Source organism: Prionailurus bengalensis, chromosome A3 (assembly GCF_016509475.1).
Source record: "Prionailurus bengalensis isolate Pbe53 chromosome A3, Fcat_Pben_1.1_paternal_pri, whole genome shotgun sequence".
In the NCBI taxonomy this organism is placed as follows: Eukaryota; Metazoa; Chordata; class Mammalia; order Carnivora; family Felidae; genus Prionailurus; species Prionailurus bengalensis.
Window position 1 is genome coordinate 58,627,842 of NC_057354.1, and position 15,178 is coordinate 58,643,019.

The 15,178-nt window shown below is 38.7% G+C and overlaps 1 protein-coding gene across 3 annotated transcripts in view; it reads left to right on the top strand.

Moving 5' to 3' along the window:
• Positions 1 to 15,178, top strand: part of RFX8 (regulatory factor X8) — a 257,473-nt gene that overhangs the window by 208,042 nt on the left and 34,253 nt on the right. For all 3 annotated transcript variants that reach the window (XM_043603128.1, XM_043603129.1, XM_043603130.1), the window contains exons 6-7: positions 2,868 to 2,929; positions 4,026 to 4,112. In XM_043603128.1, coding sequence (XP_043459063.1) covers positions 2,868 to 2,929; positions 4,026 to 4,112 — 149 coding nt within the window. The remainder of the gene's footprint in view (positions 1 to 2,867; positions 2,930 to 4,025; positions 4,113 to 15,178) is intronic.

The following is a 15,178-nucleotide window of genomic DNA, read 5'->3' on the forward strand; positions in this document are numbered from 1 at the left end:
CCCATCTCCCTACCCACCTCCCCTCTTGTAACCATCAGTTTGTTTTCTATAGTTAAGAGTCTGTTTCTGGTTTGTCTCTCTCTCTCCCTTCCTCTCTCTTTTTTCCTTTGCTTCTTTGTTTTGTTTCTTGAATTCCACATATGAGTAAGATCATATGGTATTTATCTTTCTCTGGCTTATTTTGCTTAACATTATCCTCTCTAGCTCTATCCAAGTTGTTGCAAATGGCAAGATCTCATTCTTTCTTTTTGTGGCTGAATAATATTCCAGTGTGTGTGTTTGTGTGTGTGTGTGTGTGTGTGTGTGTGTGTGTGTGTATGACATCTCTGTATCCGTCCACCTATCCATGGACACTTGGGCTGTTTCCATGGTTTGCCTATTGTAAATAATGCTGCAGTAAACAAAGGGATACATGTATCCCTTTGAATTCATGTTTTTGTATTTTTGGGGTAAATATTGTTGATAATGTGATTACTGGATCATAGGACAATTTTATTTTTAACTTTTTGAGGAACCTCCATACTGTTTTCCAGAGCGGCTGCACTAGTTTGCATTCCTCCCAACAGTGCAAGAGGGATCCTTTTTCTCCATATCCTCACCAACACTTGTTTCCTGTGTTGTTGATTTTGCAATATGGTATGCTTTTTAACAGCACTAAGCCTGGAATGCACCTAATTAGGTCTAACCCTGGGCAAGTTATTTCATCTTTTTGTGCCTCAACATCATCAACTGTAAAATGAAGCAATTCATATTGTTAATGATAGTCCCTACCTTATGAGATGTTTTTAAGAAATTAATGAGAGAACTCATGTAAAAAGAATTGAGCAGTGCTAGCAAATAGGAAGCACTCAAGAAATAATTACCTTTTATGATTACATGCCTATTTATCTCTCAGAATATCGTAAACATTTTCACATTAAAATATTTTAAAATAAATATTGTATAATGGTACAAAATACTTTGTGGATGTTCCAGAATTCATTTAACCATTTCCCTTATTGGAAGTTTAGGTTGTTTATGCTGTTTCTCTTTTCTAGTCTCCATCTGTACCTGGTAACTTCCCTAGGAGAGATTCTAGACAATTGTAACCAATTCCCAACCCTCATGGTAGTTTCTGATATTTGTACCCAAATCCCTAATATTTTTGACCTAGTAAATTTGTTGGTTAAGAACTGTATTTAGCTGTTTCAACTTGCACTTATTGGATGATTAGGGAAGATAAGCACTTTTACATGCATTCTGGCCATATGTATCTTGTGGGTACGTGTTATCACCAGACCACTTTCTATTGAGATATTGTTGTTTTCCCATTAATTTATGTGAGCTGTCTATATATTAAATATACATTTTTTAGTTACTACATTTTTTGGAAATAATCATCTCAGTTGATTTTTACATTTTAACTGGTGTACCTGATCATAAAATGGAATCAGAGGATAGTCTGGGGTTGGTATTACTCAATTAAATAAAATGTAGAGATTTTTATGCTGCCAGACAACTAGGCAATTTATTTCTGTTTATACCTCCAAAACACCAGATTATTTCCCAGAGCCTTGAATCTCACCATTCTTTTAAGTACTAAAGAACCTAAAAGGTTGTAAAAACCTACTATTTTACAACTAAAATAGTACTATTTTACAACCAAATATATAGGGAAGGTTTTAAGTGAGTTTCTTAAGAGGTGATGGGATTTTCAGAATCTGTAGTTGAAAGTAGGAATTTCTGGCCCCTAATTCTGCATTTTTAGACTTTGCTGATGTTTTCTTTTATCTCCTATGATTTACTCTTCATCTGCACATTTTGGTCCCCCTTCCCTGAAGGAGCCTCTCAGTTTGGCCCCACAACCTTGATGCTCAGTTGTGTAAGATTTGCCTTTCCTATTTCTTCATTTTTCCTCCTCCCCCCACTTTCCCGGGTTTGGGTGGCTTCTGGTAGGAACTGATAGGGCTGGAACCAGACCAGAGAAACATTAGACACTGTCAAATCCTACTACTTGGAAATTAAGAGAAAAATAAAGAGGGATGTCACAAGAAACTAAACAGAAAAAAGAGGCTGAATGATTATGGAGGGGATTGGAAAAATAGCAGAAATCATTACTTGACTGCTCAAAACACTGTGCCTTCCATGCTCTGTATTTTTCTAATTCCACCATGCTCCAGGATTTCCACTTTCAACAGACGTGCACTTGGATACCGTGAATGTCATGGACCTCTTCTAATAAGGCAAATGGAACAGACTTCTATTTTTTAATGTAATTGATTATAAACATATATCAGTGCTAATAAAACACATCAAAAACATAACTAGGACATGAGAAGTTGAGTCAGAAGTAGCCGTGTTATTCAATATTTTAATAGCATTTGCTACCAAAACCTTAAAACGAAAAAGAATAAGTAAACAAATGAATAGTATAGTAAAAAGTGAAAATGACTATCACATTGGAAAAAGAGGAAAATAGTAAAATCATGGCAACTCACATGATGGACTATTATGCAGCTATTGATAACCCTATTTTTAGAGAATTCCTAATGACAAGGGGAAATGTTTATGTTACAAAGGGGAGGGGAGAAAGTAGAAAGCAAAACTGCACACATGCTAACTGTTTCACATGAACACCCACAGAGTACATACACATATTGAAGCTTTGAAAAAAAGACTAGAAGGAACCACACTGGGGCTTAAATGGTGGTTTCCTCTGAATGGTATATTTTTGTCTTGATACTTGTCTGATTTTTCCAAATTTCATTTGCATATATTTTCTTTATAATAAAAAGAGGAAATACAATGTAAACATTGTAAGAAAAGAAACTGTAAGTTTTATTTCTATATTTTCAAATCCCAGCTTTAAATCTGGCTTATTCTTTCAGCTTGTGCGTTTGGTTTTTCCTGATCTTGGTACCCGGAGGCTAGGCACGAGAGGAAGTGCCAGGTAGGTTTATCATTTTTGTTTTATTTGAAATGTTAAAAGACAAACATTTTGAAAAATCAAAAAATGGGTGACAAAAAATGCAAAACTAAATGAACTATAAATATCAACTCTTACCAGAGAATTCTCATACTTCAAATGAAATCCTAGTGCCTGGAGTAATTTAGGTGATACTAGAATGAAGTGTTCATTTCTGTTTTCTTAGTGATTTTGTTAAAAATATGCAAGTTACAATATGTTTTCTTGTTTGAACACTTTAAGCGTTTTGACATAAATGTCTAACTGTTGAAATATTTAAATAATTACACGCAGAGAGCAATAGAACTGTTTTAGTTACTCTTTGAAGTAAAATTTCTAAGCCCTCATCTAATTAGCATATTTGAATTATTTTTGAGAGACCAGGTACCTATGTTCTATGTATTTTTAACGCAAAAGGAAATTCCAGTGTTATCAGGTGCATCGGGTTATAATTGTCACTCAATTACTATTGTTATTTGTTGTTTCTTTTAAATGAAGAAAAATAGGAGAAATCAGTGAGATCAGGAAATCAGTGAGAAGGGACGGAAGCCAAATTAGGAAAGGGGCCTGCTACCCATGAGGGAATGAAGACAGCCGAAGCATTTGCCAAACTAAACACTGGGTAATAGTTAATTTGAAAAAGTTTTGTCCTGCTGTTTTGAGCCTAGACAAGCAGGTACAGTTTCCCAGCTCAGCAAAGTGCCTGGGCTGCAGAGAAGGAACCTCCTCCCTCTTGGGTTTCTGAGAGCTCAAGTCCAGTTCTCAGTACAGGGAACATTGGTATTGCTACCCTTCACTTTAAAAACGTTCATGGCAGTGACAGCAGGAGCCTCTCCCTGTCACATCTCTCTAAGACCAGAGTGTCCTAAATTGGGGAAGAAGAGTGGAACATTTGCAAGCCTGTTTCAAAGCTGATGTGTATGAAGTAGTATGAATCTGTCTACATAACAGAGCTAATAGATGGAGTAAATGATAAAACTCCGAGAAGAACTTCAGGTCTTCATCAGCGAGTCTATTCTGTAGCTTCTGTAAAGCATGTCAGTGGTTTGACATAATCTTTAAGACAACCTTTATTTTTCAGGTATCATTATGATGGAATCTGTATCAAGAGAAGTTCTTTCTTCTATGCCCAGTATTGCTACCTTCTGGGTGAAAAAAGGGATCACAGGTTAGTATCTGTCATTTAGGTATTTTGGTCATGGGTCACTATCTGCCTTTTTTTTTTTTTTTTTTTTTTTTTGGCTGTTCCACTATTAATCCTTCTTAAGGATGGAAACACACACATCACGTCAACATGGCTTTGATGTGGGCAGTAAATCAGTCTCTGGCAACATCACTGGCCAGAGAAAGGCATTTCCAGTTCATTCTCTTGGATACTTTTCATTATAAGTATCATCTCAATTGCCAGAGAAATTTTTCATTGAGTGCATCTTTGTTCTTCTCAATTTCTCTGTAAAATTTGATGGAATTGGTCACTTCTTAAAACTTCCTTTAGCTCTCAAGAACTTTTCATCCAATTTCTTCCCCAAAGCAATCCCTCTGAGTCTCCTTATCTCTCCTCCCCTGATATGCAGGCATTTTCCTGAGACCCAACCAGTGGTGCTCTTCCAATCTTTGGCCCCAAGATATTTCATCCTTCTTTATCCGTCACCTATCACCATGCCCTCACAGATGACTCCTCCCCTAAGTCATTTTTGATGGACCTTTCTCTCCCACCTCCCAGCCATTCCTCTTGGACTATCTACTGGACATCTCCACGTAGATGACCCACTGGCACCTCATACTTAGTACGTAAAAATCTAAATTTTTAATCTCCCTCCAAATCATCGCTGCCTCTTGACTTCCTTATTTCAATCTATGATACCAGTAGGTAGAATCTGCACAAAGTGTTACCCCCAAAGCCATCCCCGACTAGCTTGGGAACAAGAGAGTCAGCCCAGAGATGGTTCTGAAGCTGTGGAGCTCATTCAGACAAGCACCTGGACCAAACAGGAGGCGGATCAGAAAGATCTGTCCAAGGCAGTGTCTTCAGTTGGTTGAGTCCATGTCAATAGAAGGGAGCACAGATGACTCAGCCCGGCCTGTCCCATCAAAACCTCAAACTTAACCTCAAATAAAGTCATCACATTCTTCTTCCAACCAGCTCTTCCTCTTAAATGTCTTATTCATCGATTAGTCACAAAGATGGAAAAATTACATCAACAAAAAATAGAGAAGTTAGGGAAGGGAATACATAGGAGATTTATTTCAGTTAGGGTTAGAGCTTTCCTTGTGCTAATGTATTCTCCCACTTGCTGACCCGTATGCTCCTCAAAGGCTAGGCCTAGAGTTTGTGTCTTTTTGCCCCAGGGCACCCAGCAGGCAGTTTGGAGAGCCCTGCAGCATGACATGGCTGTTGCTCAGCAGCACTTAGAGGCCATTAGTGTCCTGAGGTCTCTGGGTCGATGTCACAGAGAGAGGGTCTGGAACTGGTCTTTATGGGGAAAGAAGTAGGCTTCATCCTCAGCAAGGAAAAGGAAGGCTGTCAGGGACACAGGTAAGAACAAGGGTAACATTGGTTTATCCATGACATAGGCCCAGCAGTGGGTGCTTTTCATGCTCAACACATATTTATTAATATTTAATAATTGATAAACTTTATACAGTCTTGGCCAATTAAGAGAGACTTTTTAAGCACTAAGATCTAAGGTAACCTCCTTACCAATTCCACATTTTTAGAAATACTAAATATATATTTTAGAATGCAGAAATATAATAAATGATATATTGCTGTTAATAATCCATGAAATATACGGGTGAAAATGTCTTCTATTTCATTGTATCTTTTATATAAGGACATGTGTGACAAAGTTAGGTCTCGAAATAAAAACTTCATTTCTCTGGTTTTCAGACAATGAAAACTATGGAACTCATCATTCACTTATTTGTTCATTCAACAAATATTTGAGTTCCTACAATAAGTCAGGCCCTGTTCTAGTTACTGGGGATGAAAAAGTAAACAAGATAAACAAGGTCTCCCTCTTGTCTATCTTAATGGGGAAGATGTAAGACAATAAAGAAGGGACAATAGCAAGATTTATCTGAAGACAGTAAAACAGGGTCATGGGAAGCCTCCTTGAGAAGATGCCTTTTGAGCAGAAATATGAAAAAAAGAGTCAGCCAAGTGAATATCTGAGGGACAAGTATTGCAGACAGAGGAAAGAGCAAGCCCAAAGGGCCTGAGGCAGGAATGAATTCAAAGAACAGAAAGAAAGTCTGGACGTGGAGGTTGGCGAATGAGCAGAAGAGTGGGAAGAGAGGAATCTGAACACAGAAGTGGGACCTATAAGTCTTCTCAAGGACATGGGATGTTATTCTGAGTGTGATAGAGAGACACTGGAGAGTCTTAAGCTGGGAAGTGATTTTTTTATTTTAATTTTTTAGAAACTTTAGTATAGTTGACACACCTGTTACATTAGTTTCAGGTGGATAACATAGTGATTCAACTTCTCTGTGTTATGCTGTGCTCACCATAAGTGTAGCTACCATCTGTCACCATCCAATGCTATTGCAATAGTATTGACTATATTTCCTATGTTGTACCTTTAATCCATGTGACTCATTTGTTCCATAAGTGGAAGCCTATATCTCCCTCTCCCCTTCACTCATTGTGCCCATACCCCATGCCCTTTTCTCTGGCATCATCAGTTTGTTCTCTGTATTTATAGGTCCAATTCTGCTTTTTGTTTGTTTATTAATTTGTTTTGTTTTTCTAAAAAAAAATTTTTTAATCTTTGTTTTTGAGAGAGAGAGACAGAGTGTGAGTGGGGGAGGAGCAGAGACAGAGGGAGACACAGAATCCGAAACAGGCTCCAGGCTCTGAGCTGTCAGCACAGAGTCCGACGCAGGGCTTGAACTCACAAACCATGAGACCATCACCTGAGCTGAAGTTGGTCACTTAACCAACTGAGCCACCCAGGCCCCCCTATTGGTTTTGTTTTTCATATTTAATATGTAAGTGAGATCATATAGCATTTCCTTCTCTATCTGACTTATTTCACTTTAACATAATAACCCTCTAGGTCCATCCATGTCATTGCAAATCACATGATTTCATCCTTTTTAATAGCTTAGTAATATTCCATTGTGTATATATATCACATCTTCTTTATCTATTCATCAATTGATGGACACTTGGGTTGCTTCCATATCTTGGCTGTTGTAAATAATGCTGCAATAAATATTGAAGTGCAAGTATCTTTTCAAATTATCTTTTCTTTCTTTGGGTAAATATCCAGCAGTGGAATTACTGGATCATGTAGTGTTTCTGATTTGTATTTTATGAAGATTAAACGAATTAATACAATGAAAATGCCTGAAACAGCACCTGGCACATAGTAAACATTAAATGTGACTCTTAAGCATATTGCTCTTGACTTTGATGTATTTATTTTATCATATCTATGATTTTTTCATGGTATTATGTCTATGGTTATTATTTTGGTCATTTTATTTTTCAGCATTCCTATTTGGTTCTTTTTTATAACTTCTATTTTTTGTGGAGGCTTTCTATTTTTTCATTTGCTTTAAGAGAATTTATAACTACTGGTTGGAGCATTTCTATAATGACTGCTTAAAAATATTTGTCAGATAATTCCAATATCTGAATCATTTTATTTTATTTTTTTTAATTTTTTTTTTCAACGTTTATTTATTTTTGGGCCAGAGAGAGACAGAGCATGAACGGGGGAGGGGCAGAGAGAGAGGGAGACACAGAATCGGAAACAGGCTCCAGGCTCTGAGCCATCAGCCCAGAGCCGGACGCGGGGCTCAAACTCACGGGCCGCGAGATCGTGACCTGGCTGAAGTCGGACGCTTAACCGACTGCGCCACCCAGGCACCCCTATCTGAATCATTTTAATATCAGTGTCAGTTTATTGTCTTTTCTCATTCAAATTGTGGCTTATCTAATTCTTGGTATTATGGGTGATTTTCTTTCTTTCTTTCTTTCTCCCTTTCTTTCTTCCTTCCTTCCTTCCTTCCTTCCTTCCTTCCTTCCCATATAATTGACATACAACATCACATTCTTTTCAAGTATACAACATAATAATGATTTGGTGTTTGCATATGTTGCAAAATGATTATCACAGTAAATCTAGTTAACATCCATATGCAGTTACATAATTTTTTTCCTTGTGATGGGAACTTTTAAGACTTACTCTCTTAGCAACTTTCAAATATGCAATACAGTATTATTAATATAGCCACCAATTTGTACATTACACCCTCAGGACTTATTTATTTTATAACTGGAGTCAAAAGGTACAAATTACCAATTATCCATCCCCAGCCCTCTGCCCCACCCCCGGCAACCACCAGTCTGTTCTCTTTATATATAAGCTTAGTTTTATGCTTTCTGGGTTTGTTTTTTGTTGTTGTTGTTTATTTGTGTTTTTCTTTAATTTTTAAAAAAATGTATATTTATTTATTTTGAGGCAGAGAGAGAGTGTACATGAGCACACATGCAAGCAGGAGAAGGGCTGAGAGAGAGGGAGAGAGAATCCCAAGCAGCTCCACGCTGTGAGCACAGAGCCCAGTGTGGGACTTGATCCCATGAACCATGAGATCATGACCTGAGCCGAAATCAAGAGTCAGCTGCTCAACCGACCAAGCCACCCAGGCACCTCTGGCTTTAAAAAAAATTTAGATTCCACATGTAAGTGAAACCATATAATACTTGTCTTTCTCTGACTTATTTCACTTAGTATAACACCCTCAAGGTCTATCCATGTTGTTCCAAATGGCAAGATGTCATTCTCTTTTGTGGCTGAATACTATTCCATTGTGTGGAATACACACACCATATTTTCTTTATCCATTCAAAAGTCAATGTACACTTAGTTTGTCTCCATAGCTTGGCTATTGTAAGCAATTTGTGATGAACATAAGGGTGCAGATATCTTTTTTGGGTTAGTGTTTTTATTTTCTCTGGATAAATACCCAAAAGTGAATTTGCTGGATAATATGGTATTTCTATTTTTAATTTTTTGAGGAACCTCTATACTGTTTTCCACAGTGGTCGCACCAATTTACATTCCCACCAACAGTGCACAAGGGTTCCCTTTCTCCACATCCCTGTCAACACTTGTTATTTCTTTTCTTTTTGATAATAGCCATTCTAACAGGTGTGTGATAGAGGTTATATTTCATTGTGGTTTGATTAGCATTTCCCTAATCACTGGTGATGCTGAGCATCTTTTCATGTACCTGTTGGCCATCTATATGTCTTCTTTGGAAAAAATGACTATTCAGATCTTCTGCACATTTTTAAATTAATTTTTTTTTGCTATTGAGTTGTATGTTTATATATTTTGGATATTAACCCTTTATCAGATATATGACTTGCAAATACTTTCTCTCATGAAGTAGGTTGCCTTTTATTTTGTTGATGGTTTTCTTTGCTGTGCAGAAACTTTTTTAGTTCAGTGTAGTCCCACTTGTTTATTTTTGCTTTTGTTGTCTTTGCTTTTGGTGTCAAATTCAAAAAAGTCATTGCCAAGACTGGTGTCAAGGAGCTCACCACCTATGTTTTCTTCTAGTTTTATGATTTCAGGTCTTACATTCAAGTCTTCATATCATTTTGATTCAATTTTCGTAGCATAAGAAAGTTCCATTTTTTGGCATGTGGCTGTCCAGTTTCCCTGACACCACTTATTGAAGAGACTGTTGTATACTCTTAGTTGCTTTGTTGTAATTAAGTGACCATATGTGTGTGGGTTTACTACTGGACCTTCTATTCTGACCCATCAATCTATGTATTTTTCTATTGTATCCTGGACATTTTCTATTGATTTTCTGTTGTATCATGAGCACTTGGGTTATGATGTTAGAGAGTTTTGATCCTATTTAAATCTTCTACTTTAGCAAACAGTCACCCTATTTAGGTTTAGCATGTAAGTTCTGGTCTATTTTTTTGTGCTGTAGTTCCAATGACAGTTTAGTCTTCAGAACCCTTGCATGCTGCCCTGGTCTGCTTCATTCTTTTGGCACTACAAGGTCTTCTGATCAGTTCCCTACTAGTGCTACCTATAGGGGCTGAAGCTGTTTCCCTGGGCCACCTTCTGTGGGGAATGCAGACAGCCAGAGTGGCTGGGCCTGAGTCCTTTTCTGCCAGTTGGTGTGAGTCAGAGAAACACCAGGTTCTGCTGGCATTGCTCCTATGGATGGAATGCCTGCCCTTCTGTGCTCCATTGAGTTGGCCAGATGATTCAATACTGTCCATGCAGGCAGATCAGCCCACCTGTCAGTGCCCCGGGTGTGAAGTTGGGGGTGGTTCAGCCCACCAGGATGTTGAGGCTGCCACTGTGGTCAGACTGGGTGGCCAGCCCATACTCCAAGAGCAAGGGCTGTAGTCCCCTCTAGGTCTCTATTAGACTTCCCTCTCCTAATCCTTTGTTCGGAGAGTGCAGATTTTTCTTGGGATTTATATCTATGTCTTCTGACAGTCTAGATTTCAGGTCTCTCCAGTATCCAGTCCAGATATGCATGGAACATGAAAAGAAAACCCAGGGCACTCACCACACTGTCGCTTCTCTAGGCAGTCCCATCTTCTTTCCAGCTTTCAGAGCCCTTGTATCATGATTAGCTGAAAAATTTCTGGGGTATTTATTTGTATTACAGGGAAGCAGCAAGGAAAAGTGAATCTACACTATCTTGTTCCCTATTCATCATTCTAGCTGCCTCAGAAACCTCCTGAAAGCAGACCATGTATATATTATAAATTAATGTTATCAGTGATTGGAATCCTTGATTATACGATTGTGCCTAACAAATTAAAATATGATGAGTCAAAATATGATGGTAGAGAGTTTTAGTTGGGACAAGATGGTGTAGATCAATTTCTTTTTGCTAAGCACAACTATGAACCCTGGAAATAATGCAAGAAGAAAACAAAGAAAAACTCTAAAAAGTGGCAAGAAGAAAATGAGCTGATTGGGGACCCCAGGGCTGCACAATCAACACAGTGATAGGGCATCCTACATCTTTACCCACTCATCCAGGCCCACTGTTTCCCAACCCACTACCTAGCAAGATGAGGCATCCAGGTAGATTCATTTCTCCTCTCATTCCTCTAATAATATTGGTCAAGGGGCAGCAAGAGGGAGTCCCACCAAAAATAAACAGCTAGGGAAAGCACTCTCCTTACTCTCTGGGTCTGAGACACTCCTTTTCCACCATGAGATACAATAAGGAGTGTGAGCTAATCTGTCAAGGGAGACCCAGCTATAGCAAGTGGCTTAGTCCAGGAAGCCTGTGTCCCCACTCCACCTAGAGGCAGCTAGAGAGCACCAATAGAGGGAGCCCGTGCCCCACAGAGACCAATCCCCCACCCAGTCTGGGAAAAGCCCTCCAGCTCCCTCAGGCAGCACCAGCAGGGACCCCCAGTGGTAACAGATAAACCAGGCAGACCAAAATAATATATTCATACCCATAGCTAAAATTTACTACAGAGATACAGTAAGAATACACAGTCAAGTCATAAGGTGAAAAGAGGCAGAGGTCTGGAGGCATCTATATGCAGGCTTCCACATGCTCATTCTCTCCCATGAGGGGTCACACAGAGTGCACTCCTCTATGCAACAAAAATACAGCAACACATGTGTGATGTTTCTGTTCAGGTAGGCCCATTATGAGACTCCACACTCAAAGATTTTATTGGGGGATGGTCATAAGCACATTCTTCCTAGCATGTGCCAAAATGACAGATCCCCAAAACTAAAGTAGGTTATTCAACATAACCTTCTGTGGACTATATTGTTTGCACAAACAGTCTAGGCACAGGGAACCACTCTTATCAGTTAACTGTTGACTGAGAACACCCTGGGAACCAAGTTCCCAGACTCCAGACTAGGGCCAATCTTACAAGCATGACTTTCTAAGGAGAGCAGTCTCAATACTGCTATGTTATCTCTTTTCTGCACAATTGTATGACCCTGTGAATATATGAAGAAAACATTGAATTGTACTCTTTAAATGAGTGAATTGTATGGTATGTGAATTATCTCTCAATGAAGTTGTTTAAAAAAAATCCTAGCAAGGTTTTTTTGTAGACATAGACAAGCTTATTCTAAAAGTTATGTGGAAAGGCAAGGCCCTAAAATAGTTCAAACAATCTTGACAAAGAAAAATCAAGTGAGAGGAAACGCTACCTGATACTGAGGCTCAGTATGTAGTTATAGTAATCAAGACAGCAGTGTGGTTTTGGTGGAGGCACAGAGACAGACCAATGGAACAGAATAGAGAATCCAGAAATAGATCCACTCAAATATGCTCAAATAGCTTTTCACAAAGGTGCAAAAGTAATTCAGTGGAAGGAAACTAGATTTTCAACCAATGGTGCTGAAACAACTAGATGGCCACATGCAAAGAAAGAAAGAAAGAAAGAGAAAAGAAATGATCCTCACAACTAAACCTTACAATTTATACAAGAATTAACTAAAAATGGAACATAGATGAAACAAACAAAAAGCCAAAATGGATCATAGATTTACTTTAAAATTTTTTTAACGTTTATTTATTATTGAGACACAGAGAGAGACAGAGCATGAGCATGGGAGGGGCAGAGAGAGGAGACACAGAATCTGAAGCAGGTTCCAGGCTCTGAGCTGTCAGCACAGAGCCCAACGCAGGGTTCAAACTCACAAACTGCAAGATCATGACCTGAGCCAAAGTTGGACGCCTAACTGACTGAGCCACCCAGGTGCCCCACATAGACTTACTTTTAAACCATAAAAATATTAAACTTAAAAAAATAGGAAAAAATCTTCGAACCTAGGGCTAGGCAAAAATTCTGAGACTTGACACCAAAGCCCCAGTCCTTAAAAGGAAAAGCTATTAAGTTGGATCTCATCAAAATTAAAAATATTGTCTGTGAAAGATTTTATGAAGAGGATGAAAAGCCAATCTACAAACTGGAAGAAAATATTTGCAAGCTACATATCCGAAAAAGGACTAATACCTAGTATATATAAAGAATTATCAAAACTCAACAGAAAGAAAGAGAGAAAGAAAGAAAGAAAGAAAGAAAGAAAGAAAGAAAGAAAGAAAGAAATCCAATTAGAAAATGGGCAAAAGAGGGGAGCCTGGGTGGCTCAGACAGTTAAGCGTCCCACCTTGGCTCAGGTCATCATCTCACGGTTCATGAGTTCAAGCCCCATGTCAGCCTCTGTGCTGACAGCTTAGAGCCTGGAGCCTGCTTTGGATTCTGTGTCTCCCTCTCTCTCTGCCCCTCCCCCATTCATTCTCTCTCTCTCTCTCTCTCTCTCTCTCTCTCTCTCTCCTTCTCTCTCTAAAAATAAATAAACATTTTTTTAAAAAGTGACCAAAAGACTATACCTCCCACTGAAGAGGATATATGCAAATAAACACATGAATGATCAGTGTCATTAATCATTATGGAAATGCAAAATACACTTCAGTGAAATACAAACACACACCTGTCAGATTGACTACAATAAAAAAACAGCAACACCACCAAATGCTGGTGAGGATTCAGAGAAGCTAGATTACTCTATACATTGGTGGTAGGAATGCAAAATAGTGTGGCAGTTTTAATAAAACTAAACATACAATTAACATCCAAACCATCAATTGTACTCTTGGACATTTATCCCCACACAAATGAAAATTTATATCCACATAAAAACTTGTAAATTGATGTTCATAGCAGCTTTCTTTATAATAGCCAAATATTAGAATCAGTCCTGATATTTTTCATTAAGTGAATGTTTAAACAAACTCTGGTACATCTATACCATGAAATATTACTCAGTAACAAAGAGGAACAAACTATTGATAGAATAGCTTGGATGAATCTCTAGATGCTGAATGAAAAAAACTCCTGTCTCAAAAAGTTCCATACCTTATGATTTCATCGATAAAACACTTTGAAATGACACAACTTTTAAACAGAAGACAGGAGTGCCTGGGTGGTTCAGTTGATTAAGTGTCTAACTCTTAATTTTGGCTCAGGTCATGATCTCAGTTTGTGGGATCAAGCCCTGCATCAGGCTCTGTGCTGACAGAGACAGAGCCTGCTTGGTAATTTCTCTCTCCCTCTCTCTGCCCCTCCCCCAAGCTTGCTTGCTCTCTCTCTCAAAATAAATAAACTTTAAAAATAAAAATAAAAAAAATAAATGGAGGACAAATTGGTGGTTGTCAGGGACCTGGGAATGAAGAAGCAAGAGAGGGATATGGTTATGGAGGGGCAACACAAGGATCCTTACGATCAGGAGAATGTTCTGTATCTTGTCTGTGATGATGGATACACAGATCTCTATAGGTGATAAAAGTGTATAGCACTGAATATACACAAAAATGAGTTAAAGTTGAACTAGGGAAGTCTGAGAGAGATCAGTCAATTGTATCAATGTCAATATCCAGATTGTGATATTGTACTGTAGTTTTGCAAAATGTTACCCTTGGGGGAAATTAGGCAGATTAGAAAGCTCTCTAAATCACTTCTTACTACTTGTCAATCTACAATTACCTCAATTAACATTTCAATTTCAGGGGTGCCTGGATGGCTCAGTTGGTTAAGAGTCCAACTTCAGCTTAGGTCATGATCTCACAGTTCGTGGGTTCAAGTCCTGCACTGGGATCTCCGCTCTCAGCACAGAGCCCGCTCTGGATCTTCTGCTTCCCTCTCTCTGCCCTTACCCTGTTTGCTCCCTCTCTCTCTCAAAAATAAATAAAAACATTTAAAAGTTTAAATTTCCAATAATAAGTCAGGCCTAATCCTACATGATGACAGGTCCCATGAAGTATCCCCACAGAAATCTGCCCATTTCTCAAGGTCATATCTCCAGATGTCCTATTGTTTCTTCTGCTCAAGAGCCCATTCTCTCTTCTCACAGAGTTCAGGTCTTTATTTCAAAGCACTCTCCTGCACGTTCATCTTCCTCTGGAGAGCTTAAATTGCCTCATTACCTTAACCGAGCCAGGAAGCATACAATGGTAGGAGCCCCAGATCCCACACACCTGGAAGTCTTCAACCCCAGTGGGCTCAGGGCAGCCGGCTGCCTGGCTACTCAGGCACCTCTTTCCATTTGCCATCAAAAACGTGACTGCCCCTGCAACCCGGTGTTAAATACAGAGGGGGAACCCCCAGCAAACCACAGAGGAGTGTATTCGTAGTTCCCAAAAGTTGAATGCCCCAGTGAAGCAGGCCTGATTTACAAAAACTTTCTTATGAAC